Here is a 20,316-nt window from a genome sequence, read left to right on the forward strand (position 1 = left end):
TTCTGCATGTGAAAAAGAGGGAGGGGGGCAAGTCTATGCTAGAAATGGTAAAAACAGTATTTTGAGTGATACTACTTCATTTATTTTAAAGAACTAATTGGATGTTCTCTCTACAGCTGCCCTGTCAGCAATTAAAGCATCAGAGCTGTCACTAATGAATACTACTTAAAAATCAGCATTTTTAAAGCTATCTCATGCTAAAATACCATCTCTGATTCCTAGAGGGAAAACCTGAGTGGTGTGTATTGCTATGTGGCTGTGAGTATTGACTGTTACTGACTTTTTAATAGCTGATGCACAGTCAAGGCAGCAGGTCACCAGGACAGAGTTAATGATACAGTTGAATCTGATTTAACTTAAGAATTATTCCTTGTGAAGGTGCTAAAAATTTGTAATACTCTTTTGTGTTAAGTAGTTTTTCAGCTTGGGGCATGTGAACACCTAAGATATCTTAGGTACAGCTTACTGCTCTACTGGTGTCAGCTCAGCTGTGGGTAGCCAGTCATGGTACAAAGGATGCTCATGTATAATTAGACTTTGTATGATCAGCAAAGGGGTACAAATTTTTCCTGAAGAGGGCAACAAGTATCTTGTGGCCTCTGAACTTGTTGAGTAAACTCCTGTACAGCACTGAGCTCATGCTTAAAGGCAGCAAATTGGCATTGCTCCCATGGAAATTTGGGGGGGTAAGTCCTCTCCACAACCAGCCCATGTATGACTTTGGACAAGGTGCCTGTGGGTTTGTTTTCTGCTACTTTCTAATCATTTTTGAAGTGTAGACTGTTATCTTTTCAAATCATGCATTAGCCCAGCTTATAAAAAAAATAAGAAAAATACTCACATGCTGTGCTTTTCTCTCTGCTGCCCTGTCCTTTACTGACTTCATGTGAGGATTAAGTCATACATTAATTAATTGAAAGAGTTTTTCTCACTAAACCAATGTTAAGTATGTAAAATGTTACACTGTTTTCTATTTATTGATTAGATTTCTTACAGAGAGTGTGTGGTTTTATTTAGCAGAGGAAATATTTCAAGGATCTGTCAGTTCAATGATCAAGGCTCCTCACATAAGTTTTTGTGTGGGAGGCACAGAGAAATGTCTTCCTCTTTCTCCTTTGTAATACATACATGCATTTTAAGGTTATTTTCCCAAGGTGGCTGGACGTAGAAATTAATGGTGGAGTGCAGACATGGAATTACAGTAGCAATCTCACGGTAGATCCATTAATGCTTTTGTCAGAGGGTCCTATTAAGGAGATTAGCAAATCTAGTGAGAAGTTAATCTTCCATCTGTTAACGGCCGCAAGGTATCCAATTGCCACTTACAGAAAGCAAAAGGAACTGAGTTTAGTCTGCAGAGGTGGCACAGTTTGTGGTGTGTCAATACCTACACCATTGATGTTCATTATTTTTCTGTTGATTTCAGTGGACTCTGGATCTGCCTGATATTTACAGTGTAACACTTGCAAGGAGACTTACTTCCTTAAAAAAAAAAACAAAACAACCACACTTCATTAAATTGTTACTCTTCCCATTTTTCAAATGTTCAGTCATGCTGCTTCGTTAGTCAGTGATGATACATTCATTTCTAGAGCTTACGCTTTGGCACTTAAATGGAAGACCCACATTTCACAAATGCTGAGAACCCATGGATTGCATGAAGAACATGGCAGGTAGAGATAAAATTGTACTTCAGGCTCTTTAGATGTTAATGGAGGCTACTGTTTCAGTGCGTCTGGAAACCAGGCCACTTGAATACTGATAATAGCTGAGAGCTGTGACTAGGCATGGCAAACGGGGTAAGAATATACATCAAGCATGATTGGAGAACATCTTTGTGCTTCTGCCAACACCCTGCTGACACCCGCTACTGAGTGGCACTGTAGGGATCTGGCTTTATGAACTGCAAATGTTAAAAAAGTGAAACAGCATGTAGAGAGTTCACTGTACTGGGTAATGGGAAAGAGAAATTGAGGAGAAAGGGAAGGTCAACAGATTGATTCAGTAGAGTCAGACCAGGCATCCATTTATTAACATCTACATTAGAATTCACAGCTGTATTTTTTTGTAAATCTGCATTTTCACAGTTCATTCTGTGGTCAGTCAGTTACAGTTATTTCTGTATTCTTGACAGATCTTACTTGTTGCATCACAAACTGATTTGTTGACGAGCATGTTGAAACGTTCTCCTCTAGTTTTGATGGGGTAGCAAAACGTGATAGAGAGGTGAAATGCACAGCTGACCAGTAAACACCATGGTCAGCTTAGTTTAGCTGACCATAGCGTTTAGCTTTTAGTTTAAAAAATACATGAACTTGAGATGGTATTTTACAGTATTTTATGGCAATCTAATTGAAGTGCACCTTTTTACCAGGTGTTGTATGCACTGATGGTCCTTTCTGGCCCACCACTGTAAACACTGCTGGGTTATTAGTGGTGCATTACCCCATTACACCTGTTAGCACAATGTCAGCTGGAAACCTCAGATGAGTCGGGGTACTTCACGTTCATCTATGTCCTCTTTAAAGCCACAAGGTTCAAGTACTTTCATGTTTCAGACTGTATTAGTTCAGTCTATCCTAAATCAAATACCTAGTAAATGAGACTAATCTCAGAGAAGGTAGTCCATGTGTATCAAAGCTCTAAGAAATCCTTACCTGGCATATTTATTTATAGAGCACTAATCCCCATGATGCCTCGCACTGTCCCCATCCGCATTTGCAACACAGTGATGAACTGACATGCGTTTGCTTGCAGTCCTTGGATTAGAAGGGAAAAACATTTTTGGGGGGAACGCTTTTCCTCCAGCCTTTCTCTGCTGGCCCAGGAGAACCATAGCTCAGGTAATTCAGTCTGCAAGGCTTGAAATAAGTGGCTGTTGCATTGCTACAGAGCTGGACTGACTTTGTGAGATTTTACTTGTTTCTTACATTGCACTGGTGCCCATTGATCCTACAAACGAAGGAGACTTATTATGAGAAATTAAGTGGAAGAAAATAGTTGAAATTAAAACATGAAATTCTGTAAATTTGACCTTTATGTACTCTAATGTTCAGTAGGATAAAATACAGGAAGGGCCAAATTTAAAAAAAATTGGGGAAATTATGTATCTTCCTTGTAGATGAGTAGATATTTTCAGAATGCACAAAATCCTGGCTCATTCTCCAAGTGGTGTGGGCCTAAAGCTACCATGCAGCTACTTCGTGGAGGCTGTATGTGACCTGTGCTGTAATTAACACAAATGGCAGTTTTCTGCTTGTTCTTTCTTCAGGATTGCTTCATTTGCTCTGGCCTAGTCGTCACTACTTAAACTCACCATAGTTGTTGACTCTGTGGCTAAGCAATCCAGCTATACTGTTAACTCCTCAATGGCCCTAAAGTCACTGAGAGTCCAACACAAGTGGCAATCTTTGCCTCATGGTGAGACTTGGAGGGGAGCTCTAGACATGGGCAGTCTTCCCTGAAGAAGGGGAATGTCCAGGGATGCCACAAGCAACCTATTTATCCTGCATATAAGATATCTGTTGATCCCATTTAGATCAGAAATTGATATATTTTTATATGCAACTCAAGTAAAACATTGTTTTCTTTAACTAAAGCAGAAGTGCTTCTTCCATCAGCTCCAATGCCAGCTTCACATGTGCCTGAAGGAAGAAGAAACTCTGAGTTGTTTAACCTGCCTTGCTCTGTTTTCATGTGTGTGACATACCTGTGAATTTCTGCCGGCAGGTCACACTCTCATTTCAAACTAAAGTGCCAAGCACGTCTCTGTGAGATGTGGACAGCATTTTGTACAGAAGAAGTCTGTGAAGGCAGCACAGACCCAGAGAGGTCCTTTGTTTTGGGCTGGCCCACCACAAACTGTGTGGCAAATTTCAGGTAAGAACTGAGGTATGTTTTATTTACTAAGTTACTTAAATATTTTTAGTCTGACAGGTAACGAGACTGTCACGGATTCATTTCAGCGCTAGTGAATGTGAGAAGCATGTACTTACTGATTCTTAAACCGATGCCTTCTGCTGTGAGCAAGTCACCCTTCTGTCTCTCTGCAAATGTGGCAGTGATACTCGCTTATCACTTAAGAATTTGAGAAAATAAATGATTTGGCAAAGCACTGTCTGTGTTGCAGACTTGCTCAGTGGAAATTCTTTTTTTTTTAGTATAACTTGACAAACATCTTGTCTAATTAATGAGATGAACTACAAATAGTAAACAGCCAAGCTAATGAAAGGATCAAAGAGACTCTTGTAGGACACTTTTAAACAGAAGAGCTTGGACTGGAAGTAGCAGGAAACATACAGTGAAATACTGACCTTGTCCTATTTCTCTTTTTAGTTTAATTGTGCCAGAGAACATGTCAAAATTCCTCTTAAAGCAGAATCTCTGAATTTTAATAGAGAGAAAGATTTTTGGTCTGTCTTTGCAGCATTGACTGTAGAACACATAAGGGCTGTAGAGGTAATTTCAGTGATTAGACTAATTTTAGTCTCAGCGGGAGGGCTCTGTCGTCACTTTGGATAAGGGAGGGCACCATCCCCCTGAAATCCCAGCTGCGTAGCCACAGTAATTTGGCTGGGTCTTGAAAAATACATTTTCCTCTTTACCAACAGAGAGCAAAAGCTGACGCATGCAGCTTAATTTGTATGTCACATTGTCCATATCCAAAGAGAATGCTGTGCACAAACTGCTCTCTATTGAGCTGGTTGTGCTGTTTATGTTTTTTTCACTTAATAGTCCTGAAACAAAGCTGAAATTTTCTATTGATTTTCAGTTGAACTCTTGCCAACAAACATGAGCTTTGATCTAGAGACAGTACATGATCTTTTATAGCTATCAGAAAATAGTTGGATATGAAAGCAATAGCTTCAATAAAAACAGAATCAGATTTTATGGAAGTGAAATTACTTTATGTCTGAAGGTACACAAAAAAATCTAAAATGCTATGCATGAGTCTGTAGATGCATATCCAACAGAATTGAAGCAGTCAAAGCAGAATCACATTTTTTTATGTATATAAAGTGCATTACCCTCACAGCATCATTCAGTAGGCTTGTAGCTTCCTAAATACCTGCTTTGAAAATTTGAAGAACTTGATCTGCAGAAGCAGCAGTGGGAATAGCAGTTACTCCCATCTGGGACAGGATTTAAAACAAGAAAGTTGAAGCAAAATTAGGTTAGATTCCTTGCACTATCCTATTATTAGCTACATTTAGCTGGACAGTTTTGTATCCTTGAAATTGTATAAATGAGATAAAGATAAATAAGATAAGCCTTAAAATGTCTGAAGTTAAACCCTACTAAGTACAATGGGACCTTTTTTCATTGTGGCTTGTCGGTACTTTGTGATGTGGTGATAAACCAAGTAATAAATAAGAAGAGAATTAGAACAGTGAAAGTGGAAAGAACTCTATGTACCTGAGGAGATACCTTTAAACTTTTGAATTAAGCCCTCATTTTAAAGTGCCCTCCTATTTGGACATTAGTTTAAGAACTCAAACCGTTGCCTACTGAATTCACTGGTAAAGCTTTAACTTCTGTGATAAAAACTGGTAACTGGGCCTTTGGATCCCCGTGGCAGGCTTTTCAGTTTTATTTTACAGGGAAATAGATTTTTCATTCAAATTTTGAAAAACCTTTTAGTTTTTGTAGGTATTTATAGAAATTGCAACCAAGAGTCAGTCCGTTCCACTGTGGTTTGTACATGGGCTATTTTGGTATTAGGATGATGGCTGATTTGTCCCTGTTTTTCTCTAATTCCTGCAGGTCTGCAGAACAAAAGGAAACATGGCTGTCTTTTTTGCAAAGGTACTTTATTACACAGTCTTTGAAGACACTGAAAAGAGTGCCCGTCATCTAGACCAGTGATTCCCAAGCTGTGGTGCCTATGCCATCATGATAGATAAGCTCTTTCAAAGTGATATTAAGAAAAAAACGATCTCATGTCTTCTCCCTGCAGAAGGTGGTATGTGCCATTCATGCAACGATCCCTACGCAAGGAGGGAAACGCTTCCCTGTGTCTGAACATGGCTCAGCACAAAACTGGAGCGATTCCTATCACACATGGTCCCTTCCCTACACAGTTGTAGGAGCCTCTGCCACCATCACTCTAGTTGAGCCTGGGGCTTTTTCCATGGTGATGGCATCTAAGCAAGCCCAGCTCAGGAACCTCTGCTCTAACCTATCTGCTCCTAATGGCTGGCTGTATTTTGGTCTTACAAAATGTACCACAAGCTGGAGGGAATGGTGGAGAGGTTTGTGTAAATAGAGCTGTCTTATTTCAGTCAGTGGACAGAAAACTACTAGTGGTGGTTTTGTTTTCTGGTCACCTAGTTCTGCTGGTTGAAGTTTGTGTCTTTATCTGATTCTTCAGAGTTTCTGGGGTTGTTTGAATCATCCTTGCTGGGGATGGTTTCTAATTCACTCTTCTGTTCAGTCCTTTGAACTGGTCCGTACAATGGGGTGTACCTGATTCCAGTAGGAGCATGTAGTGCAGACTGAGGCATCACAATGGTGGGTAGTTTTAGCTTGATTTTTTAAGTCCAGTTTCTCTGCTGCGTACTCTGATTTGTACAATGAACTTTAATACAACAGGCATTAGTGGGAGCCACAGTCGGCATCCCTTCCAGATGCTGCTGGATGCTTTCTTGTCCTCAGAGATCTTTCTGCTGCAGTACATCTGCAAAAAATCTGCTGTTTATCCAGTTACTGCTTGATTGCTATTTAAATCTCTGTCTTGTATTTACGTTTACGATATTAAAAAGTTACTTGTTTTGTACTTGTTTTGCAGTCGAATAAGAGAAGAGAAGGAAAAAGACTATCCTAAAAGCATTCCTCTGAAGATAATTGCAAAGGATGTGGGTACTTGTGCATATGTAAGTGCTTTTGACCTAAGTGGGGGTCTAAATCCACATCACCTATGAGTGCTAGTCACCTGTAAACCCTTTGGATATTGGGAGGGCTCCTTTGGTTTGCAACCTCCTTTAAGAATCCAGCCTTTTTAAAAGGCTTGGCACATGCAGCCCTGAAATGTTTGTTTCCTGTGTTTAATACATGAGTTCTGTTTTAAAGACAGTGTGCTTGGTAAGAAATACTGGTTCTGGCACACAAACTAAAGACTGAAGTCCTAAGAAACACCTCTAGCGGAACTTATGCGTAAGCATCTTCAGAAATGCCAGTACAATGTACCCTTTTTTTGCTTGTATAACTGATCTAAACCCACAGCTGCCTTCATTCAATTCTGCAAAGTTGCAATGAGTTTTATTGTTTATAATGATTGTAAGTCAGTAAAGCTGTGTATATGAACACTCTGAAATTGCCTCAAGCATGTTTTTCATCAACTAACTGATGCTGGTAAATTTATAGGTATAAGGTAAATTGGTAAAGGAAGGTCATCCATAGGATGATTTGCACCCTTTTTACTAAGTCATATTTAACCAATTTAAACTAAATTCTTGTACGTATCCAGTTCCCTAGGGATACCCTAGCATTCAGTGATAATCCATCCATTCTTCCTCTGCTTCTTATACATTTGTCTTTTCTTTCTAACTGTGCTTCTAAGATTTGTATTTCATGCTCAGAAGCCTAAAGAGCATTTGCAAGGACACGAGAAATTTTCACAGAAGTTAGACTTCATTGGAGGTCTTTGCCCAACAGTGAATCTCCTCTTAGAATTCTGTATTTGCATAGACATAAGCATAAAGGAGTCTGCCTTTTTTTTAGAAAGTTGTTATTAAGGTAAACAATAATAGTTAGAATTGCCAGGTTGCTAAGGCAAATGTTAATAAACAATAACAATAACTGTGATAGCTCAAATGCAGATCAAGATGTGCTCAGGGGTAAATGTCTATAAATCATACGTGCACTCAGGTGTTGCCCTCTTGTACCAGGGTTTGTTGTTGTTTTTTTTAAAATGTCTTTTCTCCTTAGCTATAATTAGCTCATGTGCCAAATACAGTTTCCTGATGCTGACAGTCCTAGAAGCAACACACTGTAGTCTAGCTATTATCAATAATAAAACAGAGGAGGAGCAGATGGAAACTTTGTGATGCAAATAGTTCTTATGGCACTGTGGTCCCTGCGCTACAGCAGCTGGAGATGCCCAAGAATTATTCCATTTTTGGAGGGTAGGGAAGACTGAACACAGGGCACAAACCATTTTATTATATTCTAGCCAAGAGCAAAACTTATGCAAATGTGCTGACCTACTCCTGAGAGCCAGATGTCATTGCTTCAGGCAAATGTTAAATTTTTTATGGTATGAGCATTCAGACATGTCCTGAAGCAAGATATACAGTATTCTCACTACTTCCCTTTGATTGCCATGGCAGCTTGTTACCATCAGGGACTTACACAAATGTACAGCTCAGATCTTTTCTAAATGCAAAATGTCAAGGGGTTGTTTCACCTGAACATCCTATGGCCAGTATAAAATTGGTATGCTACACAGGGTAGCAGGGTATAGCAAACTGTCTTGGGACTGGCAGTGAACATTTACATCCCGGCTCTGCCACCTTCCCTTCTTTGGGCCATTGGATATGCCTGGGCGGTTTGCTGCAGCAGGCATGCGTTTGTTCTGCCAGGGCTTTAGGCTGACCATGAACCAGCTGCAATCCAAAGCCGTGTAGTCTTGTCAGCGGAGCCAAACTAGCCTGCCCCTAAAGAGGGCTTAGTAACTTGTGCTTGATGTGTGGGAGCTGCCTGTCGGCTTGGAAGTGAGGCCAGCGTGGCTCTGATGGTGCAAGCCAAAACCACTCTGGACATGCTTTCCCCACTTGTTCTTGCTTCTGCAAGGTGATGGCAGTGGTGCTGCCACATTCTGGTGGGGCTGAGGATGGAGTCATTAATCCTGGTGTATTTGAAATGCACTGCCCTGCATAAGAGCGACCATGGTGCTGAGGTACAGAGCATTGCCCAGCTGTACAGGAGTAATACTGGTGCCAGGCAGCAGGTGCTGAAATCTCACTCTGGAAAGACTACCTTGTGGAAGGCAGCACTACCTCCGACACAAAGCTTGGCGCTTCGTGCTGGTCGCCGTAGCTATTTAGAAAGCAGTGTTTCTGCTGATCCACGCTTTTCCATACCGCCTATCAGCAGACTCTGGAGGATGCTGGAGACATAGCATTTTAACTGGATGAAAGATTACCACGAGGAAGTGCTTCTGGTACTAAGCCAAATCTGTCTTTGAGAAATCTATATAGAATGTGGCAAATGATATAGAGATGAACAGCCTGTATACAGTATTTTCTTACCAGGGAGATCTTCAGTAGAAAAGGACAGAAACAATTAACAATTGATACAAGAACCTCTTATTTCACTGAAAAATCTCACTGATACGTTTCATTTTTTCAAAGGAAACTTGCATGCTTTTAAATTAATCAAATCATACACTTTCCTTATGCAGTGTCTAAAGTGCAGTTAGTGGCTGTGTCTTTTCACCGAATTTAATGTGGAGGTCTCATACCCACTAATCACGACACTCTTCTTTCTGTTGGAGCTGTTGGGGAAGCAGGGAGCAAATACAGAAAGTATGTGACAAAGCAGAGGAATCAAACCTCGGTCTCAGACAGGTGGATCTTTATCTATGTAGTATAACTTACTTATCAAGTAAAATTTTAACAGGATGCTCTCAATTTTTCCAACAATGAATTATGGAGAGCTATTGCACTTCAGATTCTCTTTGCAAATCCAAATTTTTAATGCCACTTTCCCCTTCTCCTTTTTTCTGTTCACAGTCAAAAACCCTAAGTGTAACCAATGTTGATACAGCAAATGATGTAATTCTGATGGCCCTGCAACAACTGGGAGTTAACGTAAGTCCTTGCACCAGTTTTAATGAGTCTTTTTATAGTCACTTTTAATAATCAAATCTTCTCTTGCACTGTTTCCAAGTTTTAGGATATGAACATTAATTAAATCCTTTATCATAGCAATTCAGTGTTGTTGAAATGAAGCAAAAGTGCGTTGTTAATATATAGACCTCCAGTGATCATCAAGTGCCTTAAAAGTTTTGAATAAGTCTCTCATCCCTGTAAAGGATCCATCACATCTGAAGTTGCTTTTAAATCTGTTTTGCTGATGCCTGAGAGGAGATATCTTGACACAAGAAGTGAAAGTTTGATACAGCTCCTTTTGCGTACTTCATTGTGAACAGGAAACCTACTGACCTGCTTTTAGTTGGTTTAAAAATGTGCAAACATGCATGATCAGCTGTGTCCCCAGATTACAAGTACAAGCATTGCTCTCAAGTGTCCGAATCAGACACTCTAAATATCCACGGACTTTTAGTGTTATGTGAGATATGAATATAACTGAGTGATTGCACAGAATCTGAATGCACCCAATTTAAGCAATGTCCTGAAGCTGTTTTGGAAAAAGGTTTTTACAGGACTTATGATAATGCAGGGTGGTGCACCAAGTAGATGCAGCAATTCCTAATAGATCAAGTACTGCCTCAGCTGGCTCCCTTTGCTCTAAACCAGATATGGTGGTGCCTTAGGTGTAGTAATAAATCAGTGCCAGGGACAAGAGTTCTGGCTCCTTTATTCTGTTTCTCTTATTGTTTCACAATGTGGCTCCAACCAACACTGATGGTCATTGAAGCTCCTGGATGACAGCTTTTTAACTGGCCTGTCAGTCTGCTGTTTGGGTACCAAGATTTTTTTAAATGTCTTACTCATGATGCATATGTTTATCTCATTGCATGGAATCTGGCAATTCTTTCCTTACCGCAACCCTGAGTGTAAGGAGTCGAATATGACCAAAATGCCACTCTTGTGCTTCCCTGTGGCTTCTGGAGACCCCCAGCAAAAGTTGGAGTAACCTCAGAATTTGTCTTCTCTAGCATTCATTATCCCTAATTTATACAGGCTTTTAATGCATCCAGGGGCTTATTCTGCTAGCTTGGTATTCCCAGGCACAGCGATTTCTGTCTAGTCATCTTGTTATGGCTCAGTCATCCCATTTACACCAGAGCTGGGGCTCTGGCCTGAGCTCAGGATCCAGCAGTCTGTCCAATTAAGGTAGGTCTGGAGTTGATGAAGGGACTGCAAGGTGAAAAGGATAAGATGTGAGTTAAAATTAGGATTTTAATTGCAGATTGTCTCCCTCAGTCTGCACCAAAAATCAAGAGACTGTGCTATATTACAACTGCAAGTCCTTATTATGATGTGCTTCATTTTTACCCATTTTATGGGTGTCATTTGCAGTTCCTTGTTTTGTGTACAGAAGAAATAGGAAAATGGTAGTATTGGAAGAGAATATTTTGTTTGAGATGAGCAGGCGGAGGAGCTGGTTAGTTTTCAGCTTTGTGTTCTTTTGTGTGTATTACAATCAACCGTTTCCTCCTCTTTACATTTTTATTTCAAGTGGAAAAAGAATGAAAGCCATCCAAAAGATGTAAAATCTTGCCTGCGGAATTATTTGCCCAAGTAACATACTACATTTTTTCACCGCATCTTCGTAGCATAAGGCCTTTTTCATTAGAAGCATATCATAAGATTAGCAATAAAATCAAACAAGCTAAATAAATTAAGCTGTAGCCTGTGTATCAATCAAACACCCAACCCCCTCAAAGGATTGTTCTGACTGCGAGGAAGCTTTTCCTTATGCGCCGTCTTGAGGTTTTTTATTTATGTCAAGAGAGAACCACTTGAAAGGAGCTCTATGACTTTTCAATGGCAATTATAAAAACTACATTTCACATGTTGTGTGATTAATGGGGCTATTACTTTGGCTGAGTTCACTCTGGTTTAACACATCAGGGTTTTTCCCTCTGTGGTTTCTCTAGTAAAATGACAACTAGTTTGTGCAAAATGGCATTGATCATCTGTTCCAAATTATCAAGTGGGGCAGAAAGAAGGGCCTTGGGTTTCCTAGCTCCGTAAGTTCACTTCCTGATTTTTCTGGGACAGTCACATTTATGCTGACAAATGGCCTCGTAAGCCCATAAAGGACAACATTTGCAATCGAGAGATGAGCAGTCTGCCTTCTGAAACTGTGCTTGCTAGTTCTTCCCCTTCCCCTGCTTCCCCTTCACAGCAACGAACCCTTTCATATATATGTTTAAAAGGAAAAGTAAATACCCTTTCTTGTGCTCCTCAGCTGTATTTATTTGCTCCTGGCTGCTTGCCCTGAGGCATCAGAGATGTCTCCAAAGCCTATTTATTTTCCTTCTGCCCCCTGCTAGCTAACTTAACAGCAGTGCTAATATGGGCCAGAAAGCTCTGTCAGTCAGCGACCAAACTGCAAAGGCTTTATTGGGTGTATCAGCATTACACCCGGTGCGTGCAGCAAGTAGAAAGAGTCTCTAGAGCTTTGGGGACACTGGGTGAAGATCCAGCCAATGCAGGATAGTAGGCAAATCTGTTTAAAAGGAGGTAGGATTTAAACTGTCGTGAGGTATTTATCATCTTTTGTAGCCAGAAAACTTATAGATTTTAATTATCCTGATTTAGCAGTGTCACTGAAAAGGGATTTAAGGTATAATAGACCACTTTTCACACAGTGTATTTATCCACTTGCTTTTGTCCTGAGAGTAGTTTATATTAAATGTCATTCTTGTTATTTCTGTTGTCTCATCGTCATATCTGAAATAATGTACTATTCTCCTTCTTCAGTTACACTGCAACATTGTCTTGTGTATTTATGCTCAAGGCGATATTTAGAATTTGCTTTAAAATCAGCAGTTTTACACAGCTTTTCCCAAAGATGTTCACATTCCCCAGTCCTCTGGAAGTTGTCTCCTTTGATGTAAATTTATCCTCTCCCACTGTAAATTTTTTAAAAAGAGGGCTCAGCATTCTTAAAGCACCATCCAGCGCTCCCAAGCCCTTGCACACAAAAGGGCTGCACAAAAGGGCTGACGGCAGCCCTAGGAGGAGATTTTGCGGCAGCACTGAGTGCCAGGAGCCCACTGGGTGCCATCCTCGCCTTGGCATCATCAGCGTGGGCTCAGGTCTCAGGCGAAGGTGCTCCTGCCCTGCTCTCCAGCGCAGGGCATAGGATGCTCTTGGCGGGCAAGCCTGAGCTCCTCCTGCTTGCAGGGGATGCGGAGGAGCTGGGGAGGTGGTGGAGCAGGGGTCTCGGATGTGAGTCTGGGGGTTCCTGTTTCAGAACATGTCTTGGAGGATGCGATTGCCCTGATACTCAGGATGGAGCTGAAGGGTCACCTTAGCTCACACGAACGGCCCGTTGTCTGCTACACACTCTGCAGCAGGTCTCTGCTTCATGCTGCTTATCTGTAATCCCTCTGGGGGATCAGACCTGTCTCTCCTTGGGGCTGGGTGCTGCTCAGCGATGACGGGGAGAAGTGGGGCACAGAGGCGCTGGGGGCCAGGAGCAGCACCCGGGGCCAGAGGTCCCGTTCATGCTGGGGGCTGCCTCGTGTCCCACCTCCTGGGAGTGGGGAGGCATGCGGGCTGGGGACCGATTCAGCCACGTTGTGGGGGGGCCTGGCACGGCTGACATCTTGGTCTGGCCCCAGAAGCCATCCTGAGTCCTGTCAGGCTCTGACCTCTATCCCTCTGCTTTCAGGAGCAGTGAAAGAACTGGGGCAAATCTCCCCCTTTTCCTTCAGAAATGATGGGGTCCAGCCCCTCTCACTGCTCAGAGCTGGACCGTGGTCACATAAACCACATTGCATCTGACAGAGACAATTTGGAAGCTTTGCTGGTGGCAAATTTGGGTACTGCAGAAGTAAAGGGGATTTCTTTGACCCCACTGGCAAGGTGCAGATTATCCTTATATTGTGAGAAACCTAATGCAAACCTGTTCTTAATGGCTGGCAAACTTATTCTTAATTTTGATTTTAAAGGGCTCTGAAAAAGACTATAAGCTGTGGGTGATTTCAGGAAGAGAAGATGCTCCTTACCCTCTTATTGGTAAGTCCTTGGTATGGTTTTGTTTTTCAACATTCACTCAGTTTTTAGTGCTGAAGGAAGCAAGAAATACAGAGAAGACTGAAATGCAGTTTCCTCTTTTGTTTTGTTTTGGGTTTTTTCCTGGTTTTTTCTCTTACTTCCCTGTCACGCAGTTTTGCCTATTTGGGGAGCTAGTCAGATGCTGATCCTTTGTTTTGAAGAGCAATTGTCTGCTTGTCACTAAGAAGTTAAAAAAGTTCATTTATTTCTGCCCCAGTTTTGCTGCACGAGTCTCAGTCTTTCTACAGAGTCAGCCTCTCCACTCACTCACCTCCTCTCCTGGAGCCAGTCCAACTTTACCATATTTCTTCCTACACTTCCATAGCATTGTTTACTCCCCTCCTCAGCAAAAGTCAGCAGGGTTTTGAGAAATGTTCTGTTCTTCTACAACTCAAGTTAACTGATTCAAGAGGTGCTTTCCAATCCTGTATTTCTCTTACTGGCTGACAGGTCCCCTCTGATTAGGAGAAAATTATTGGTTATTCACTTTCTAAAATGGTTTTTGAGACCTTTCCTCCCCAGGAATCAACCCAAAGCTCTGAAGTGATTGGATGGAGTGATTCGATTTTGGCCCATGATTCACTGAGAACAAATCCCTTCCCATTATTAAGAACCTTTCCCTGTAAGAAGCCTGGCATTACTTGCACTATATGAGTTCACAGATGATTAGAACAAGAAAAATTTGTGGATTTTCTGTTTTCCTCCTGCAAATCTAACCCCAGTAAATCTTAGCATTCCTTCTTAAAGCGGCCTTAGCTACAAATGCTTTGCTGGAGTCAGACAACATTAACATTTATAAAATGTCTAACTTGTGTACCTCATAGACAGTGCAAACCGGTTTGTCTCTGAAACATACCAGACTTTGTCCTTCTGACTATTATGTGTAACTTCTTCAGATAAAATTTGGTTTTAAACATAGAACCAGAGAATTCAGAAATGGGAAAGGCCTTTCTAATTGTCTGACTCTCTCTCACTTCAAGTTACAATCCTTGGAAAAGAAGAACCTGATCTAAAACTGATGCTGTTCTTGATATTTATGCAAAGGTTTATTAGATAAAGCCAGCTTTTATCACAGGTAGACATCAGAAACAGAGTTAGACTGTGCTTCTGCTTCACACTACCTATAATCTCAAATAACATCTCTTCCACTATCAGTGTTCAAGCCTAAGTGCAAGTTAACTAAAACATCTTATCATTGTGCCCATATTTAATATATTTCAACCACCAGGTCTTTAGGCAAGTCCGAAAAATATCTTCCTGGTGGCATTTTTGAAAGCTCCTCCAGAAATGAATCGCCTCTGTGTAGTCCCCAAAGATGCTGGTTAATGCCGAGTGTAGCTCATTTACATTAGCCCTATGATTAACGTTTCCTTCCCGTTTCAGCCTCAGACAGGAACCATAATTGTGTCTCGTTTGACTGAGTTGATGGCTGTTGCACTTACCATGGAGAGGGAGGGAAGATCACTTTCACACTGGATTTTTTGGTTTTGCATGCTCAGCAGAAAATTGACTGCTGCCGAAATCTCATTTCTCGCTAGAACGATATGAGCAACCAGTACTTAAACTTTCAGTGTCACAAGTAAAGCAGTAGAAAGAATAAACATTTAATTCAGAAGTAGTAACTTTTATTTTTTCTCATGGGCTTTTATGTGATACAGCTGTAATAGGCCTGATTTTACTTTTATATCTGTTTAACTACACCAAACACAGTAACTCCGTGTCTGCCAGTATATGATTTATGTCCACGTAAATATGCAGAAAAGCATCAATTCTGAGATTACCGAGAGAGAAAGTGCTGCAGGCCAGTATGCAAAATCTGCTTTTCCTCCAAGGCAGATGGAGTTTTGCAAGCCTCCAGTCAATCCAACACAGAATATTATGATTTCTCTTTGAACAGGACATGAATATCCCTTTGGAATTAAAATGAGCCACATCCGTGACGCTATGCCCCATGGATCAAAGCACTGTGCCTGCCCCAGGCAGCTTCAGGGGTCCTTCTTGACGGAGCAGCTGCCCCAGGAGCTGCAGTGCCAGTTTGTGCTGAAGCCAAGCCGCCTGGCTGTGTGCCCGCAGCTGAACGGTACGTTGCCCCCGTTGCCCCCCTTGCCCCAGCATCATTCGCCCAGAGCCCGGCTACCTGCCCGGCTCTGCTACAGAAAGCAAACGCGCCGGGATATGAAGGTGGTGGAAAGCGAAGGGGAGCACGCAGATGTACCTTCCAGCTGCATGGGGGATTTTGCAGTGTAGCTCTCCCCGATTTAAGTGTGCTGTTGTATACGTGTCATCTTTGTAAGTTACATTTTGACAAGCTGCCTGTCAAATGGTTGCTCTAAAACCAGTGAAAGAAAGACAAGATCTCTCCTCTGCAATTTTTTGTAAGTCTATTAGCCGAGCTTCTCTCTGCAGCCCTCGCTGTGCTCTGTAGCAAGGCAGAGCGGTTTTACGGTTCAGGAGTCAAGGCTTGACTTCGGCACAGAATTCCCATGCAACATTTGGCAGCATCCTTTATCTCGACAAAGTACTTAGGACTACACACCTGCCTCACTGGGACCCTCACGTGGCAAAGCCTAGGCACGTACTTGAGTACCTAGATGAAGTGAGCGAATACAACTCCTTTATTTCAGTTCTCTGAGTAAAATGAAGACAGTAATATTTCCTTCTGCCTTTGGCTTTGATGCTGCAGAAATATGAGCGCCTGCTCTCTGTTTTGCACTCTGTTGTCAATGACACAATGACTGCTCACTGCTCAGGGGTACAACAAACGAGATCTTTACAGGATTGGGGCTTTAGACTAAAAACTCTGTAGGGGAAGGATGCATCCCATGGTGTGGTTTTATTGTGCTTAACACACTGGCATACTCAGCTCGGTGGGGAACTCTGCCCTACTTCACCATTAATGACCGTATAATAATAAAAATAACATGCACACTGTTATCCTGTGCACTCCCCAATAGCCAAGATCTCCCACAATATATGAATAGAATCCATTTGTAACATTTTTAGAAATTAAATATAATGAAGCTATACCAGTGTCTATTACAAATTATTCCAGAAATTGATTGCATTTTATATAAATTAATTTCCTTTTCACACGCCTTCATCCCCCTCCCCAGTAATTTGTATCATATATTACTTCATGGCATATTTTAAGAATGAGGCAATCTAGCAAAGGGGTGTAATTAGGTTTACAGGCCCTGCTTGGCAGCTGACATTGACTGGCAAGAGAAAATAGAAATGTAAATCAGGCCTGTAAAGTTCTAATGCAGATGTGTTGTCAGTGGTGCTGTGCAAGCCCCAGGAGGGGAGGCGAGGCTGGCTTTGGGGCAGCAGAAGCCTGGGGCAGCCTGCAAGTCATACACAGGGACTGCGCTAAGTGGGAGAAAGAGGTTTTTAGTCCATTCACCTTTCCTACTTTATCAGACAAAACCTTTTAAAGTGATGTATAGGTCTGGCTGCTTGCAAACCAGATTATCTTGCATATAGCGCTGGTCGTTGTGCTCGTCCTAACTCCTTCTTACCTATTTCAGTTTTGGAAAATGGCAAAGATTACCTGTGTGCAAGCCAAGGCTATGATCTGTCTTTGGGCTCATCTTCAGATCAGCAAGCCAAAATCTGTGTTGTTGTTAGGTAACCACTAGGCACACCACCACATACAGGGCAAATTTACCGGGAGCGGAGTCTGTAACCCCACATTTCACTGCCACACATGCTGTGTTATCCTCCCTGCCATCACTTCTGTGCACTGACACCGCTGTGCTGGACATGCTGTCCGTTCTGGAGGCAGCAAGGGGTAGCTGCCCAGTTGTACCAGCATGCACCATGGTTAGGCAGCATTGTAGGTGTTGACAAGCAGACATGACTGACAACTGGCCGTCATGTCAAATAAGTAGCTGTGTGGACACCAACTGTGGTGGTGTAGTTGCATCAGCTGTCCTGGCAGGATGGTTTAAAAAAAGTACAGAAGAATTTACTGTGTGGAAGAACTGGAGTGTTTCTGTTGCCTCTCCTGCAGCCTTTCAGCACGTAACAGGAATGGTCACCTACCGGTTAAACATAGCCGTTAAGTAATGCTCATGAGCACATGTCTACAAAGTATTGTAAATACTGATTCACTTAAAGTTTAACTTGAAAGAACCGACTGCTGTCAGTGGCTAGCCTGTAATCCAAATTATTATTTAATCATCTGTCGAAAGAGAAAGCAAAATTTCAACAGGTTGGTCTCAATACAGAAAGAAGGTCTTTGAAAACTGACAGAGGTTTGATCAGAAAGAATGCTACATTTGTTAAATAGATCTGAGGTTTTATTTAGAAGTTTCTGATTAGTTTGCAAGAAGAGGAAATGCCACTTGCATGGCTGGGATACTACCTATGAATAGAAATTTCCTGCATGTAAAATATTAGCAGAATAGATGGGTGCTGTGAGCAAGATCTGCAACCAAAGAAGTATTGCTTTTTTCCTGATTGTGGCCTAGAATAATCCACCAGAGCAAAGCCCTGATGTTTTTGTATGGTAGTACTTCAGCAGAGCAATAATTGGCATCTGTCTTGGCTGAGAGGAGGCCGGGCTTCTCCTAGTGTTGTAACTTTGCACAGGTTCAAGAGAAGAAAGTGTACGTCCTCCCCTTCTCATCTGCCCTTTACCTTAAGAATTCTCAACCCCCTTAGAAAAGGGGGTATGAAAGGGATGAGTTTCCCTGTTGTTCAGTGAATGTTAGTTTTGTAAGCGTCATGGCATTTCGTTGCTGTACATCAGTTGTTGGTTTCTGCTCTGGTATGTTGAAGAACCCTGATTTCCTTCCTGTCCCAGGAGAGAGCTGCAGTTCATCACAATTACCCCTTGCTCACATTGTCCATTTGAGCCATGGCTTTTAAGAGTGGAGCAAACTAAGTGAGCCACTAAGAAAAGTTCCTAATTTTAAGACCCTTTTTTTTTTTCACTTCTGCTATCCCTTGTTCTCCAAAATAGCATCTCTTCTTAATTTTTACTTCCACTGAGATCTACAGGGGTGCCAGAAGAAAACACCATTATGTATTTGCCGTTGTGTGAATAGAACTCCAAGTGAAGCAAACCATATTCATGTGCTAATATCCAGCTCAACTAAAAGAAAAAAATGTCATTTTGAAAGTTACAGGTTAGTCATGTTCTCCACAAACACGACATGTCAAGTAAAGCCTTAGACACTGCCAAGCTTATATTTCATGAAGCTTTGGACTGCTTAAAATGTATATCCTCCTTGTTATTTTTTATGAAGAGAATTTTTCATCAGGCTTTCACATTCATATGTTCACATTTTGAGTTAAACTGTAACTTTTCATCCTATAAGCCTCTAATGAAAAGACTTCCACCCATTCCCAAAGGGAGCATGATCTCCTAGAATGGAATGACATATAATGAAAATCACTATTTGGGCTAAAAAACAAATGTAGTAAAGCATAGGAGAGAAAAAAAATGGTATTATACCACACTCCTTACTTCTGCAAGCTTTGCTTCTACCCTCTGCCCTCTGCAAGAGTAGAAAGCAAAATGTTTGACCAGGTGGAAAAATCAGCTAATAGAAAGGTGCATAGGGTAGGCAAGCAACTAAATCAAAGCTGACTGGCTTTGAAAACATCTAGAAAAGGAAAAATATATTAGAATAAGTTTTTCCCAGTTAGCACTTTCATCATAAACAGCCTCAACCCACCCTTAGCAGTAGCCCATGCTGTTAAGAAGACTTTACACTGGCTGATGTTGAGAAAGGTCATATGAAAAAAACCCTTTTTGTATTCCAATATCAGTATTTCCTTCTCTATACACTGCAAATAAGAGCTTCAATTATTGGTGCTCTTTAAATATCTCATGAAATACGTTAAAATAAATGAAGACAAACTGAGCCCATCAGCGTGTTGGCAGCATGCTGAAATGCCATCTGGAAGGCATTGATTAAAGGGCAGGCACCATCCCTGGGCCATGGTCAGCAAATGCTTGGAGCGAGGACTTTAATGATACTCTTGCTTTGTGGAGAAGAGAGCAAAGGCGGTGACTTTTCCTAGTCTGAAAATGTCTCACCCCGTTAGTTCATTCTCTGGTGTTACTTGTGAGGAGACCAGGTGCTCTCCCCCATTGCCAGGAGAACTAGGATGCCTCCGGACAGCAAGCCAAGGTGAGGGCAGTGGTGTTTATGTATTATTTTTTTCCAAATAAGGTCTGTGGTTTTACACCTGTGGGTGGGAAATGAGTTATTTAGCACACTCCAGCTCTGTGTGAAGTCAGCGGGCTGAGGTTTGCCATCCCTCACTTAGCGGTAAGTGCTGACACTGTGGCCCAGCAGTGCAGTGCAGATGCTGGTGATCCTCTTAAGAGCCTGGGTAAGGCAGCACATTCTCCACACACACACACGCACAGGTATGTGCATGGTGG

The 20,316-nt window shown here is 41.7% G+C and overlaps 1 protein-coding gene across 1 annotated transcript in view; it reads left to right on the plus strand.

The window, feature by feature from the left end:
- ARHGAP20 (Rho GTPase activating protein 20) overlaps positions 1 to 20,316 on the plus strand; it is a 63,570-nt gene that overhangs the window by 31,805 nt on the left and 11,449 nt on the right. The window contains exons 4-9 of the mRNA XM_049822800.1: positions 3,730 to 3,879; positions 5,764 to 5,805; positions 6,788 to 6,872; positions 9,732 to 9,809; positions 13,811 to 13,877; positions 15,814 to 15,996. Of these exons, the coding sequence (XP_049678757.1) occupies positions 3,730 to 3,879; positions 5,764 to 5,805; positions 6,788 to 6,872; positions 9,732 to 9,809; positions 13,811 to 13,877; positions 15,814 to 15,996 (605 nt within the window). The remainder of the gene's footprint in view (positions 1 to 3,729; positions 3,880 to 5,763; positions 5,806 to 6,787; positions 6,873 to 9,731; positions 9,810 to 13,810; positions 13,878 to 15,813; positions 15,997 to 20,316) is intronic.

This window comes from Accipiter gentilis, chromosome 19 (assembly GCF_929443795.1).
Source record: "Accipiter gentilis chromosome 19, bAccGen1.1, whole genome shotgun sequence".
Classification (NCBI taxonomy): Eukaryota; Metazoa; Chordata; class Aves; order Accipitriformes; family Accipitridae; genus Astur; species Astur gentilis.